The 15,651-nt window shown below is 43.1% G+C and overlaps 1 protein-coding gene across 1 annotated transcript in view; it reads left to right on the forward strand.

The window, feature by feature from the left end:
• Positions 1–8,310: 8,310 nt before the first annotated feature.
• The window catches only part of LOC119483159 (thyrotropin-releasing hormone-degrading ectoenzyme-like), a 153,482-nt gene continuing 146,141 nt past the window's right edge, over positions 8,311–15,651 (forward strand). The window contains 2 exon segments of the mRNA XM_037761244.1: positions 8,311–11,380; positions 14,921–15,165. Coding sequence (XP_037617172.1) covers positions 10,886–11,380; positions 14,921–15,165 — 740 coding nt within the window. The 5' untranslated portion in view covers positions 8,311–10,885.

Genomic DNA, 15,651 nt, shown 5'->3' on the forward strand with positions numbered 1-15,651 from the left:
TTTCCCTAATTTTAACTTGTGAGTCAGTTGTTTACTTGTTTATCTACTATTTGAAATTGAGCCCTTGCAAACTGCATTGCTTCTTTATTGAACGCTACCATTTACACATAAATATGACGGTATGGCTGTTGTTATTTTTAGGACGCGGAGTAGCTCTTTTTTCTTTGCCCAAACAAACAGTGAAAAGAGGTGGAACATGTTGTTCAGGTCTGTCAGACAACTGCTGGATAAAAGAGGATAAAAGATCAGCGTCTTTGTGTGAGGAAGGTGTGGACCGACCGATTCACTTCACGGCGCTTTTTCATGGATGAACTGGAAGATAGAAACCATCTGAAATCACTTGTAAAGCTGTCCTGGAAGCCTGGAAACAATCAGACTGTGCAAATAAATAAAAGTTGCACGTGTATCTAACATTTTCTCCATCGTAGCTGCTGGTTTTAAAGACCTTTTTATAGAGTCCCAGTTTAAAACCGGTTTTACTGGGAGACGACGTAGAGCTCCAACCTCCAAACACAAACGAGCTCATTCATCGTTTACTTCGCCTCATCTGCATAAATTTGAATTTGGAGAGTAAACAGTGAAGTGCTGGGTTGGATCCCGTTATGTGTAGTGTAGAAGAGAAATGCTCAATTACTCCTGTGTGTGTGTGTGTGTGTGTGTGTGTGTGTTATGCTAATAATCCCATGGAGGGTCGATGCAATCAAAAAGCTCTCACTTTTAATCAGCGTCACACAGAGCGACACACACACACACATTAACTGTAGTAAACCAGTTTGACAACTCCGATATGGTGAGAAAACAACACAAACACACATCTGACACATTAAGAAAATAAATAGGCTGCGTGTGAGCGCGTAACAATATGACAAACATACGTACTGCATGTTTAGTGTACTTCGACACACACATACACACGCACACTGCTGTGAGATAAATGAGGGAATAACTGCCAGGACAGACGGATACAATCAAAGAGAGGAGAGAAGCAATGTGTTTTACATTTGTAAAGTGAGCTGTCACACACACATCGTACAAACACACACTTTGTCTGGTCTCTGATGTGATCTGATGCCTTCAGCTCGTTACACAGACGGGAAGAAACAATGCAAAATAGGAAATAAATAAAGACAAATAAGAAAGCCACAACACAAAGTTTTAAGCTGCTGTTTCCTGTCCTCAGGATTGATACCTGTCGTTCATCCAGATGTCTGCAGGGCCCTGAGTGGCATCACCCAGACGCCATCGATCCAAGCGAGGGGCTCTGAGGATGACCTGCCACCTGGACAGATGCTACTTAAACGACGAGGAGGTAGATTTTATTCAGATATTCCTCCGTCTCTTTATCACACAGCTGTAAGGGGATTTCTGTCTGACCTGCTGGATGCAGTAGTGACAACTCTTCATCCACTCAGATCGACCCATAGAGTGTATATAAAGAGGGACAACATGACAGCCCCCCAAAAGTGAAGCCAAATGATGTCGAAATCTCAAGATGGCAGCTCCTGTATCCGGGGTATTTTGGCTGGTCCATCTTTATATACAGTCTATGGATCGACTTCACACTCCGAAAAGTTGGAAAAGCACTACTTGTATTTGTTTTTAAACACTAAAGACTTAATATTCAGCACTTAAAGTTATAATCCTATTTTTCTAAAATCAAACCCCATTTTTTAAAACAGTTTCTTTACAGCAATGCAATGAATTTACACTCTGGAATCACCTCTAGATGCCTAGATGATGTTATTTTTGAGTGATCATGGAGCAGCTACAATGTTAGTATAGCCTGGCACTGATTGATCAGAACTCCATTCAGAAAACAAGCATTTTAAAAGTTGTTCGTCTTGTGGACAGACCTGACAAAGCATGAATTCAGACGTTTTTTACAAATCAGCATCCTTATGTTGTTATTTTGGCATCATTTTGATCCATTTATTCCAATTAAATCACAGTGAAATCTATTTATTTTGGGTTCATACCGCTGTAGTAAACCAGATTAACTCTGCCGACGTGTTACTTGATAGATACAGTGAATATTTCCTGAGCTGTGTGCGCCCCCGGGTGATGTTATGAACATTTGGGACTTCCATAACACGTGCAAATAAGCAATAGTGGTTATTTCGGCCCATGGTTGATGAAATGTTGTTGGTATCCATGGAGGAAAGCCCCTCCATCTATGCGGCGTGTTTATTTGGTGTGAACACAGCTTGAAGACTCGACTTCAACTCGCCCCAAAAGACTTAAAAACAGTTGTAGCGTAAAGGCCTGATGTTCCTGTAGCAGTCAGGTGGAAGCTGGCGGCTGCTTGCGTCCTCTCCAGGTAGAGCGTGAAAGATGCAATAAGGTTGCACCAGAGACGAGGAAGCCCTCGTTGACAACAGCTGATCATCCCAAGTGTTGCTCTTCCATTACCTAAAGCCAACAGTTATAAAACATTCGAGTGCAAACAATATGTTGCGAGTTAAAAGGCTTCGCTACGCCTCAGCATTCTTCACACTCTGTTCACATCAAACACACATCGTCAATGATTCAGTTCGCCGCAGAAACACTGTTCGTACTGTGTATTCTGACCGCAGGACGCTCTGCCAGCCTCTATCTGCATCTCTGTCTCTTTTATGTAGCCTGACAATGAATCATGGATGGATTCGTACTTTCAAGGAATTTGAAATATTGACGTTTGGATCAGTGTGTGTTCAGCTTTAAGTCTGACATGCTCACATCTCTTTTTTATTTCTCTGCTGCTGCTTCTTCTTCTTCTTCTGCTGCTGCAGCTAGATTGGTGTCAAGTGCAGAGACCACACACACTCTCACACACATTCTTTCTTCCTAACAAGTGATCACATTCATTACATTTTCTGCCCACCGTGTGTGTTCTCTGCACTTGACACCAATCTACCCCGAGGCAGGAGAGTGTGCCGCCCACTTAGCGCTCCCTCCTCTCCTTCTCTCCCTCTCTCACTCTTCCTCTCCCCGCTGTCTTCCACCTTGATCCAGTTGGCTGAAATAGGACGCTAATTGGCCGTGTGATGTCAGAGAGACTGTGCGTGTCCAATGAAACAGTCTAAAGCCCCGTTAGCGCCCCCTATACGTTCGCTAAACGCCACATTATAAACGTGATGGATGGATAATTTAGTCATTCTTGGGGCTAAAAGATGAGTGAGTCCTGGTGGTGGAGCTTAGCTTATGGTGTCACTGAATCATGGCTTCATCCACCGAGAAGTATTAATGTGCAATTATGTGGAAATCAGAAGCACCTGCTAGTGAAGCTTCAAATTTAGCTTAGTTAGTGTTTCCTAGAGTTGGGTTGATTTTACGGTTTTGCCAGTCCGGTTCGGTGTACGAGTCATAGACTGTATATAACAAGTGGAAGCAGCCACCGTGACTTCACCCATTGGTTTGTGGACTACAGTTTTGAAGCCTAGAGTTTGTCATTTTTGTCATTGCCATCTTGGTTTTTTGGCGTCACGATCTTGGTTTTTGGGCTTTGCCATCTTGGTTTTTGGGCATCACCATCTTGATTTTTGGTCATCACCATTTGGTTTTTGGCTGTCACCATCTTGGTTTTTGCCCATCGCCATCTTGGTTTTTGGCCGTCGCCATCTTGGTTTTTGGCTGTAGCCATCTTGGTTTTTGTTCATCACCATCTTGGTTTTTGGCCATCACCATCTTGGTTTGTGGGCGTCTCCATCTTGGTTTTTGGGCGTCACTATCTTGATTTTTGTCCATCGCCATCTTGATTTTTGGCCATTGCCATCTTGGTTGCAAAGGTGGAGCTACTTTTTCACTGTATATACAGTAGGCCTACTGCTGTTATCTTATAATAATACATCATCATTTATTTGTTGATTATATGTTGTATCATGAATATGAATCTGCAAAAAGCTGTCATATAAATGTAGTGGAGTAGAAGTATAAAGTAGTATAAAATGGAAATACTCAAGTACCTCACACTTAGATACATTCCACTACTGGTGTTCATGGCTGCAAGGGTACGAGGGACTGTATTTTTCCCAGTAGTGATGTGGAGCTACATGCTGCATGGAGTCAAAGAGCGAGAGAGAAGCTGACATGTGACACACTGACGGCTGCCGAGTAAAAATATTGACAGATTTGCTCACATGACATCCACAGATTACAGAGTGTAGAGCGATGAGAGGTGAGTCTATAATCTGTGGGTGTCATTCAGCAACATGGAAGCAGCAGATGCTCTGTGTGTATCCAGCATGATACTGTGATGCTGCATGAGAGAAAACAACGTGGTAAATGATTTTTTTAATGAGGAAATTATTCAGAGAGAAAGAACCGTGTGATTTTTGGGTTGTAGAGGCTTAGTTTTATAGCTAGAGTGAAGATACTGTATCATATGAAACTAGAAAACCTGAGGAATACCAGCTTGTTGTGAAGGAGGTTAAATAACACTCCAAACTGGATATTTGTCATTGTTTTGTGTTGTTGATTGATTTACAATAATACATATATACATACATTTGCATAAAGCAGCATATTTGTCCACTCCCATGTTGATAAGAGTATTAAATACTTGATAAATCTCCCTTTAAGGTACATTTTGAACAGATACAAAAATGCGTGTGATTAATTCCAATTAACTACGGACAAACAATGCGATTAATCGCGATTAAATATGTCAAAAATATCGATTGACAGCTCTATTTTTTTTATAAATGCTTGTTCCAGCTGTTTTGTTGCTTTTTCTTGTCCAACTTTCAGCAGCATTTTAGATTAATTTAGTCCATAAATCTAAATAAATCAGATTTTTTCTTAATTCCACAAACTGGTAACATTCACTTACAAAGATGTAATAATACTGAAATGTGATTTGTGGTTTATTAATGCAACAAGGCAAAGTACTAAATCAACTCCCAAACAATAGATTTTCACGGTTTTACCATGTGGCGCTATACGTGTGATTCTGCAGATGCATTTGTCCATTCACCCGTCTTTAACGTTCTTGTTTAGTTTTTATTCGTTGACGAAAAAATTTAAATAAAAGTCCTCATAGTTCATTCATAATTTATTATCTTCAAAGGTCACTTTCTATTTAATTTGTCTCATTTAAGTCATGAAAAAAAGGACGCAACACATCACTTTCCGTTGATGAATTTAACGCTGCTTGTAACAGCCATTCAACAGCTGTTAGGTTCTTTTTTTATTAGTATTAGCATTTAGATTTTCAAGGCTGATCTCACAAAGTATTATATATTGTTTCCTGGAATATAAATCCTGTATTTGTTTGACTAAATGTATGAAAACTCTGAACATGGTGATCTTTAACATTATAATAAATAACACTAAGCAGCCTGGAGGAGCTGTGAGTTTATTTTCCACCTGTTGGTTCAGGATCCTTCTGGAAACATGTTTTCTGCTTGGTGGCGTTAAACCGTGTTGAAGGTCAGGTGTTCCCCGGCTGTTACCAAGGTGACACTGACGGACGGCCAGCTCATCAACAGTCACGCTGCCAGCTGTTTGATCGGCTATTGACACGCAGCCCGCCAAGTGTTTGATTGGCTATCACATGAGCCATTAATTTTACAACAATTGGCGTTTTCCCGCCCATCTGTCTCCGAATGTGTGTGTGAGCTTTTAACAGTAAACGTCTCCTTTAAAACGACCTGTTATCTGACGTCCACGTGGGGAAAGTGTATATGTGTCAGGTTTATGTCATGTTCACTGAAGCTAACTGCTAGTTTTTATCTCTCTCTGTCAGATGCTTCAGTGGTCGATGCTTTAGTCCAGCTAGAGGCTAAATGTGAGTCACTCTGTCCGTCCAATACTTTGATCCAACAAACTACATTAACATGGCCAAAAGTGTGTGGACACCAGTGGGCAACTTTCAGTCTGAGAAGTGAAGCCAATGCTGAAGTGTCTTAAACTTTCATTCTTTCTAACAGCCAGCAGGGGGCGACTCCTCTGGTTGCTAAAAGAAGTCTGAATTGTATAGAAGTATATGAGAAAATGAGCCCTACTTCTCACTTGATTTATTACCTCAGTAAACATTGTAAACACGAGTTTATGGTCTCAATCACTAGTTTCAAGTCTTCTTCAATACAGCATGATGTTCATTTAGTAAATTATGGTCCCATTTAGAGTCAAATAGACCATAAAGCAGGGGATGATTTAGGGCGGGGCTACTGTGTGATTGACAGGTTGCTACCACGGCGTTGTCCGGTCTGGGAGTTGTCCGTGTTTTTGTCGTTAATTGTAACATTTTGGTTGCCTAAAAATGTCTTATTCAGCATTCGGTTGTACTTAGCTCCACCCTCAAGTGTCAATTCTGGTTACCAAAAAACAGATGGTGACGGCCAAAAACCAAGATGGTGATGCCCAAAAACCAAGATGGCGACGGACAAAAAAACAAGATGGTAACAGCCACAAAACCAAGATGGCGACGCCAAACAACCAAGATGGTGACGCCCAAAAACCAAGATGGCGACGGTCAAAAAAACAAAATGGTGACGGTCAAAAAAACAAGATGGTGACGGCCAGAAACCAAAAAGGTGACGTCCAAAAACAAAGATGGCGACGGTCAAAAACTAAGATGGTGATGGCCAAAAACCAAGATAAAACCAAGATGGCGCAGTCAAAAAACAAAGATGGTGACGCCCAAAAACCAAGATGGTGATACCCAAAAACCAAGGTGGTGACAGCCAAAAACCAAGATGGTGACGTCCAAAAACCAAGATGGTGACTGCCAGAAACCAAGATGGTGACGGCCAGAAAACCAAGATGTTGACTCCCAAAAACCAAGATGGCTACAGCCAAAAACCAAGATGGCTACGGCCAAAAAAACCAAGATGTTGACTCCCAAAAACCAAGATGGTGACGATCAATACCCAAGATGGCGATGGCCAAAAACTAAGATGGCGATGGCCAAAAAACAATATGGTGGTAGTTTCAGGTGATTATACACTAATTAAAACATAGTTATTAATATTATATTCCATTTCTGCCAGTAGATCCCCGAACTGTTACACACTGGTTCTTTTAAGTAGAAGACAACATTTCCTCTCTATACTTCAGATTATCCACAATACAGTATAAAGATCCTGTATATGCATCCTATATATGTGATTATTATGGGTATAAAGAAGCTCCAGTAAGAAGCAGTGGAAAACCAGAGAGACTGTAATAATAAAATATAACCTCAGCAGACACTTTAATTTGAAGAAATTTACAAAATAAAAGCACTAACTGGCTCCAGTCTCAGTTACTGAAAGCATCCATTTATTCTCCATTAATTATCTTCTGGCTGGTTTAATAAATCCACCGAGAATAAAGAGAGGAGGAGAAAGTTGGGAAGGTCTCTCTCTCTCTCTCTTTCTCTCTCTCTCTCTCTCTCTTTCTCTCTGTCCATCACTCTCTCTCTCTCTCTCACTCCATCACTCTCTCTCTCTCTCTCTCCCTCTCTCTCTCATCACTCTCTCTCTCTCTCTCTCTCTCACTCAATCACTCTCTCTCTCTCTCTCTCCCTCTCTCTCATCACTCTCTCTCTCTCTCTCTCTCCCTCTCTCTCTCATCACTCTCTCTCTCTCTCTCTCTCACTCAATCACTCTCTCTCTCTCTCTCTCTCTCCAACACTCTCTCTCCCTCTCTCTCTCTCTCTCTCCAACACTCTCTCTCTCTCTCTCTCACTCCATCACTCTCTCTCTCTCTCTCTTTCTCTCTGTCCATCACTCTCTCTCTCTCTCTCACTCCATCACTCTCTCTCTCTCTCTCTCCCTCTCTCTCTCATCACTCTCTCTCTCTCTCTCTCTCTCACTCAATCACTCTCTCTCTCTCTCTCTCCCTCTCTCTCTCATCACTCTCTCTCTCTCTCTCTCTCTCACTCAATCACTCTCTCTCTCCCTCTCTCTCTCTCTCTCTCTCTCTCCAACACTCTCTCTCCCCCTCTCTTTCTCTCTCTCTCTCCATCACTCTCTCTCCCCTCTCTCTCTCTCTCTCTCTCCCTCTCTCTCTCCCTCTCTCTCTCTCTCCCCCCCCCTCGCTCTCTCCATCTCTCTCTCTCTCTCTCTCTCTCTCTTTCTCTCTGTCCATCACTCTCTCTCTCTCCATCACTCTCTCTCTCTCTCTCTCTCACTCCATCACTCTCTCTCTCTCTCTCTCTCTCTCTCCCTCTCTCTCTCTCCCTCCCTCTCTCTCTCTCTCTCTCCAACACTCTCTCTCCCCCTCTCTCTCCCTCTCTCCCTCCATCCCTCTCTCTCTCCCCCCCCTCGCTCTCTCCATCTCTCTCTCTCTCTCTCTCTCCCTCTCTCTCCCCATCACTCAGCGCGTGCCTGCCTCTAGGTTAGAGCAGCTCGTGCTCAAACAGAAACGCACACCGCGAGCAGACTCACAGCTGTACGGGCGGCACGAGACTCTTCCTCCTCCTCAGCATCAGCACCCGCATCCTCCTCTTCCTCGGTGGATGGAGGGATGCTAACCGGAGAGCTTCATCATCATCATCACCATCATTATCACCGGAGAGGGAGAGAGGAGCAGCTCTCCTTGCATGGGCTAAAAAGTTGAGGAGGATCCGGTCTCTTATACCGGAGCACCGGAGGGGCCCGTGCATGCCCACCCGGGAGAATCCATAATCCGGTTCATTTCTACTTTGGACTCCACGGAGACGGATCCGGTGGTTTCTGAAGGGGGATTTTATTGTGGAGCCTATTAAACGGATCACTGACGGTGCTTTCAAGGATCTCTCTCTGCACCGAAACTGCTTTAACGTATCTCTCTAACCGGTACCGAAACATCTCTTTTACCGGATCCCCGGTGTTTTAAATTGATCACTTTGTGTTTGATCTGTGACGTTTTACCGGATTCCCGGTGGTTAAACGGATCAATAACGGATTTTTCTGAGCAAACTCCATATAATAACGGATTTTGAGGTGTTTAACGGATTTGGCATCCCCGGACAGTCCCGGTAACGGCAACCCCCCCCCGGTAATAAGATAGAAAACGCAGGTATTACGCAGGTGATCAGCGTGCAATTTCGCAGCAGAAAATACCGGATTCAACGGGGGAAAGTGTCGGTTCTTCTGGAGCAAGTCTCCCTGCACACACCGGGACCGACTCCCGGTAGAAACCGACCCGAAGTTACCGGAGAGCACCGGTGGAGTTGATCTTTTGGATCCTTTTTACGCACCGGATAACGTTCATCATTCATTGATTGTTGGGGATTTTTGATTGCCGTTTTCTGCTCCCTCCGACTGGTATCGATCCATCTATCAATCCATCGGGTTATCAATCATATAGAATCCATTTCTCCTCCATCAGCTGAGCTGTGCAGCACGGATCGGTGGAGAACCGGAGGAGTGAATAAAGCCACATGCTGACCGTAAATTATCCACTTAACCTCCTCAAGAGAGCAGACAGAGTGAGAGTGAGAGACGTTTTACCTTCATAAAACATATTTCTGCAGAAAAATCAACAAAAAAAAGCTCATTTTAACTTGAAATCAAGTCAAATAGAGAGAGATTGATGTAAATTAACCTAAAAAAATCACCTTTAATAATATTCTTACAAAACCATTTGGAAAATTCTTTATTATAGGACAATACATGTAAAAAAATTAGAATAATGTGGTGACTTTTCGGCTCTTTTTGAGCTGATATTTAATCAGTCATCACAAATTTCTTGACAAAAAATACAAAGAAATATATAACACAAAATTTGACTCCAAAACTGTAATCATAATAATCGTTATTACCTTAATAAAACATATTTCTGCAGATAAATCAACAAAAAAAGCTAATTTTAACTTGAAATCAAGTCAAACAGAGAGAGTTTGAACTCTTTAGCTGGTTAATTTTGATGTAAATTAACCTTTAATAATATTCTTACAGAACCATATGGAAAAATCTTCATTATATGACAATAAATGTCAAAAAATTAGAAAAATGTGGTGACTTTTAACTTCTCTCCAACAAAAGGAGCCGATATTTAACCAGTCGTGACAAATTTCTTGACAAATATACAAAGAAATATAACAAAACATTTGACTCCAAAATTTGTAATCATAATAATCATACTCATAGTGCATCCGTGGCTCCTAATACTGACCTTAATGTTCTGTAAAGCACTTTCATCTCCCACTGTTTCATAATAATAATCCCATAATAGTACGATAGGGGTTTATTTATGCTTTATTGCAGTTCTGGAAGAGCTTTAACTCAGAAGAAATTAACTTTATAACAATCTGGAGACGATAACCTGCTGATTTTAAATCTCCCCTTTGGTTCGGGAGCTCAGTCTTTGTCGATCCATGTGACGTTTCTGAAGCTCAGAATGAGGATTTAAATCATCTAAAAGTGATTTTTAATGTATAATCTGTCACTTCAGGTTGTTTGCCAGAGTATAACAAGGCTTTATTCCCAGTGTAACACTTCTATCTGTGGTGGTTTCGCTTACCCAGCTGATTTCCAGTGAAAGCCTATGGATGATACGCTCACTGTATAGCCACATCCTCAACAGCATACCTCCTCCTCCTCCTCCTCCTCCTCCTCTTCCTCTAGAACTTGAAATCGAGCCATGCAGCATTGATTTTTTTCCCCCCTCACCGCAAAACCAAAACGCACACGACCATCTCATCCTTTCTGTTTTGTCAGTTTTGTTGCCTGAAATGTAAAACGTGCCGCGGTGTTGGTTTCCCACCTCCCAGCTGAAGGACGTTCAGAGCGGTCCGGCAGCGGAGCGGCGAGGTCAGGGGTCAGGTTTTCAGAAGTAGCAGCACAGAGTGGAGGTTTGACAGACGATCAAACCACCATTTTTCACGTTGAATCATCTGTAAACAAGCTGGAATCAGACCTGAGCATAAATGAGTGTTTCTCCGTACCAGAACTCCTTTCTGAGGACATTTCTTCACCGTTAGAGTGACACTTTTATCTAAATGGGACTAAACGACAGCAGTCCGGGAGCCATGCGGAATGGCCGCGGCCTCTCGGACCAGTGGGCCGAGTCGGTGGTGGTCCGGCCTCGAACCACCGAGCGCCACATCACGGTGCACAAACGGCTGGTGCTGGGCTTCGCCCTGTCCATCCTCACCCTCATCATCGTCACGGCGGTGGCCGTGGTGCTCAGCGTCCGCTTCGAGGAGTGCGGCGGACAGAATCACGACGGGGCGACTGGGGAGTCGGGCTCGCGGGGCACCGGAGGGTCAGCGAGGTTGAACGGGAGCAGAGGGGAGAGGACGGGAGAGAGGGGGGACGACGAGGCGGTCCAGCCGTGGAGGAACTCGAGGCTGCCGGGATCGTTGAGGCCGCGGCACTACGACCTGCGGCTCGCCGTCTACATGGACAACTTCACCTTCTCCGGGGAGGTCAGCATCGAGCTGGAGTGCATCAACGCCACCCGGTTCATCGTGCTGCACGCCGACCGCCTTGAGGTACGGTGGCCTGTACGGGTAGGAATCTGTAGAAATCTTTGGTAAACATGAACGCTCATGATATCTGTGACGCGGCAATGTCAGCAAACCGTATCAGCTTGATTCATAGAAACGGCAATTATTTGCCACTTAACTTCCGTACTTCAGTAACGCCACTTCCGTAGTTATTGTAACCCAAACCACGATCTTTTCCTAAACCTAACTAAGTAGTTTTGTTACCTAAACCTCACCAAGTTGTATCCTGTAAAGATGGAAGTTATTTTGAAAATACTGTATGCATGTAATGAGCAGAAATTGACACGTGTTGTCGGACATTCGTAGAAAAACAGATTATAAAAGAGGAATAACTTTTCGTAAGATATCATATGAACTGTTGTATGAGGATACGTTGCTTGCAGCATGATGTCCATTCAGTAAATTATGGTCCCATTTAGTTGTCTACGTTGTCCGGTCTGGGAGTTGTCCTTGTTTTCGTCTTAGAACTTTAACTCTTTCACAGTGTGTTTTCAGTTCATAAAAGTTCATTGTAACATTTTGGTCGCCTAAAAATGTCTTATTAAGCGTTCGGTTGTACTTACCTCTCACCCTTTCGTGTCACTTCTGGTAGCAAAAAAAACAAGATGGCGACGCCAAAAAACCTAGATAATGACGACCAAAATGCCGAACTCGAGGCTTCAAAACCGTAGTCCACGAACCAAGTAGTGACGTCACGGTGACTACGTCCACTTCTTCAACCTCATACAGTCTATTGTTGGTGTACAAGATGAAGTACGTGTTTCGGAAATATCCAAATTATTTTGCTTTAACACAAAAATATTACTTTTTTTGTATGAAGTGCAGAAAGTGATGACGTCAATGAGTATAGAAGCAAAGAGACGAAACTCCTGTGTTTTTTTGACAATGGCCGCTGACGCCATTTTGGACTGAAAACGCTTATTAGGTTTAGAAAATATAACAAAAGAATAGAAATAATTCTGTTTTACTTTTGGGCGGCACTTTGTAGGCGACGTTTTACCGGCGTCAGGTAGTCACTTTCAGTCCCAAATGGCGGAAGCATAGCTCGGCTGCTGGGCGCTGATGTTGCAAAACAGGATGGTGTCTTTTTGCATGGAAAAAAGTTTTCAGAAGGCGCTCAGGTGTTGGTTATTGTTTCTTCCCAACCCCTGAACTTCTTCAGTAGTTGTAGTGTTGGTGTTACAGCTGTAGTACATGACAGTGATTGAGAACTAGGCTCCGTATACCTCCTACCGTTTCAGAGACAGGTGCATTGCTACCTGTGGATGTTCACAGTCTGATAACTTTCCTGATGCTTCTTTCCAAACAAAGCACCTTGTTTGCATCCTGAGATCTGCTCTCTGCGTCGGAAACTCTCTAACAAAGAATGTTTATTCCCAGATTTGGCCTCAGAGATTTCCTTAACGAGACTAATTAACCGTCGAAGTTGCTGTTTCAGCTGAATTCTTCAAGACGAGCGCCGCGGTGAGAGAGAGAGAAAGCCTCAGAGAAAGCGCCTGATGATTTTTCAGGCCCGGTCATCTCGGCTAATGTGAGAAGAGGATGAATCTGTCTAATTTGGGCAGAGGCCAATTAAAAACCCCGCGGCTCCCTTTTGTGTTTGTATGTGAGCACGCTGTGAATTAAGAGGTGTTGTTGGGCGCCAGGCAGGTCTCCTGAGGTACCCGGGCATGACAGTTTTTCTTTATGAAAAGAAAAAAACAAATGTGGATAAAAATACAACCTGCTGGTAGAAAGAGCAGAGAAAAAACACTCCTGCAAGGAGCGCTTTATTCTCCGAGTCAGAGAAATGTCACGAACACCAAATGCATTCGACATTCAACAAAGCTAAAGTAGAAAAAAGGCCGAAAGCATCATTATGGTGGTTTTGTTTTATTACATGAACTACAAATCCTTAACAAGTCGTGCTGAGAAGAACCCGAGGCAGCGATTGGTTCCGCCTCGGTGACTCTGACCAGATCACAAAACACATTAATAAAAGATTTCAAACAGGAACAATGTGTGCCGTTAAACTGTCCTGACAGTGATGAGTAGAGCTGTGAAATCAAAGCCATCAACAAACAAACACAATTAAAAAGCATTTTTGGTCGAGTGGAGCACTTGAAGGCATCACGAAGCGCGGCGCCGCGTTTGCTGACTCGCCAGAAAACCCCGTCGAAAAGCCTCCTTTTAATCCCCGACGTTTCCTCTGTGTGTCAGCAGCCTCTCTGTTCCTATCGATCACTTCATTCATCAAAGAAGAAACGCACACAAGCGCACACAAAACGCACACACACTCGGCGTCTGATTGGCTGAGGAGCGCTGATGTGTGACAACAAAGAGACCCAGAGGTTCCTAATGGTTCCCACTGTTGCCGGGCATGTTCCCATCATGCACTGCTGCTCATCTCAGAGGGTCAAACCTCAGCTCTCCGTCTCTGCTTAATGATGACTGTTTCTCCCCTCCAGTTTTCATTAGTTTCATCAGTCTGCAGGTGCTGCTGTACATTTCTCTGGTTCTTTTTTTACAGCGTATTGATGTTAATATGATGTGATGCACAGAGAACATTTTAAGGGTGATTTTAAGGTAGAATTGACAATGAGCATCAAACTGGAGGAAATAAACATACAGGGGATGATTTACTGACACATAATGCAGAAATAATATATGAAATATACAAAATAATGTGCATTTGCTTGCGAAAGAGTTACTTTGTACTTAATTTAAAACACGTTCACCTACCTTTAACACCTGCTGAGACGCTAAGTGAAATGTTGTGATTGTCGCTGTTGTTTGACTACAACATTTCTCAGTAAAGTTGTCAGCTAATATCTGTTTATATACTGTGTGTGCAGTCTGCAAGGTTGTGTTTGAACTGTATTAATGAGTTTACATTATCGAGACACAATTTCTGTACACGTGAGGCCTGACAAACGGGTTGAATCAGCATTGTGATGTTTGCACATATCCAAAAACTTGTTGATATCCGAGTCTTTTATCATATTTAAAAGTAGGTGTGTTTCTCCTTCTTTTCTTTTGGGCATGCATCTCTGAATGCATTATCTTCCACATTAAACATTAGAATGATCTTTACACTACAGACCCACTCATAAAACATTGCCCTATAGCACAACCAGGAGTCAATAACTCCACAGAGCACCTTTAACAGGCTGAAATTAAATCTGTTTTTTATTTATTTAATGATATGAAACAGAGGAAATCTGAGTTTAGCATATATGAAGATTATATCAGAAGGAGTAGAGAAATATAAACTGGTTTTCACCAGTTTTTTGCTTTTTCCATCTGTTGTTTCCCCCAAGGCTATAGTTATTAACCGTCTCATCGTGCAGAACAAGTGGATAATCAGAGCTTGTAAATTGTTTTTGTAAATTAAACTTGTAAAAGATTAAGAATGGAGACTACCAAGCTACATCTACGAAAAATAGCAGCAGAAAAATGAACATAGAAATGAGAAGAAGAGTGAATGAGACTATAAATCATCATCTGACAGTTCATCATTCTACCTCCTCCTCTTCCTCTCTTCAGGTGGACCGGGTGTCTGTCATGGCAGAGGGCGGCGCCGGTGGCCGTCCCGCCAACAGGCCCGGCGGCGGAGCCATGCGCGTCCACCGCCACTTCCCCTACCCGGCCAACCAGATGTACGTCGTCGTTCTGCACCGCGAGATGAAGCCGATGAGAGTTTACCGGCTCAACGTGAGCTTCGACGCCGCCATCGAGGACGAGCTGCTGGGCTTCTTCAGGAGCTCCTACACCCTGCAGAGAGAGAAACGGTACGCACGCCCAAACACACACACACACACACACGCACACACGCACACGCACACGCACACACACACACACACACACTGAAACACAGTCATTTTTCCTGCAGCAGCAGGTGGTTGGACGAGAAAAGGTCAGAGCTTCACATCCACGACATTGATTAACTCAAACACACCGCTGTGTGTGTGTGTGTGTGTTTGCGTGTGTGTGTGTGTGTTTGCGTGTGTGTGTTCCACTTATCAAACCACTCACTCCCTCCTTATGAATTTCCCATAAGCCTCTGCTGCAGAGTTGTTTCCACATCAGATTTCTTCCCTTGGTGCTGATGGGAAACAGACTGTGTGGAGATACATTTATTATTTCATGCATGAGTTTTGTGACTGTGTGGCCTCCATCTGTGTGTGTGTGTGTGTGTGTGTGTTACCGCGGCGACAGAACATTTTATCAACGTCTGTTCCACTTACTGTAGAAATACACAGTCGTAGTTAATTGAT

This window comes from Sebastes umbrosus, chromosome 23 (genome assembly GCF_015220745.1).
Source record: "Sebastes umbrosus isolate fSebUmb1 chromosome 23, fSebUmb1.pri, whole genome shotgun sequence".
NCBI classification, from domain to species: domain Eukaryota; kingdom Metazoa; phylum Chordata; class Actinopteri; order Perciformes; family Sebastidae; genus Sebastes; species Sebastes umbrosus.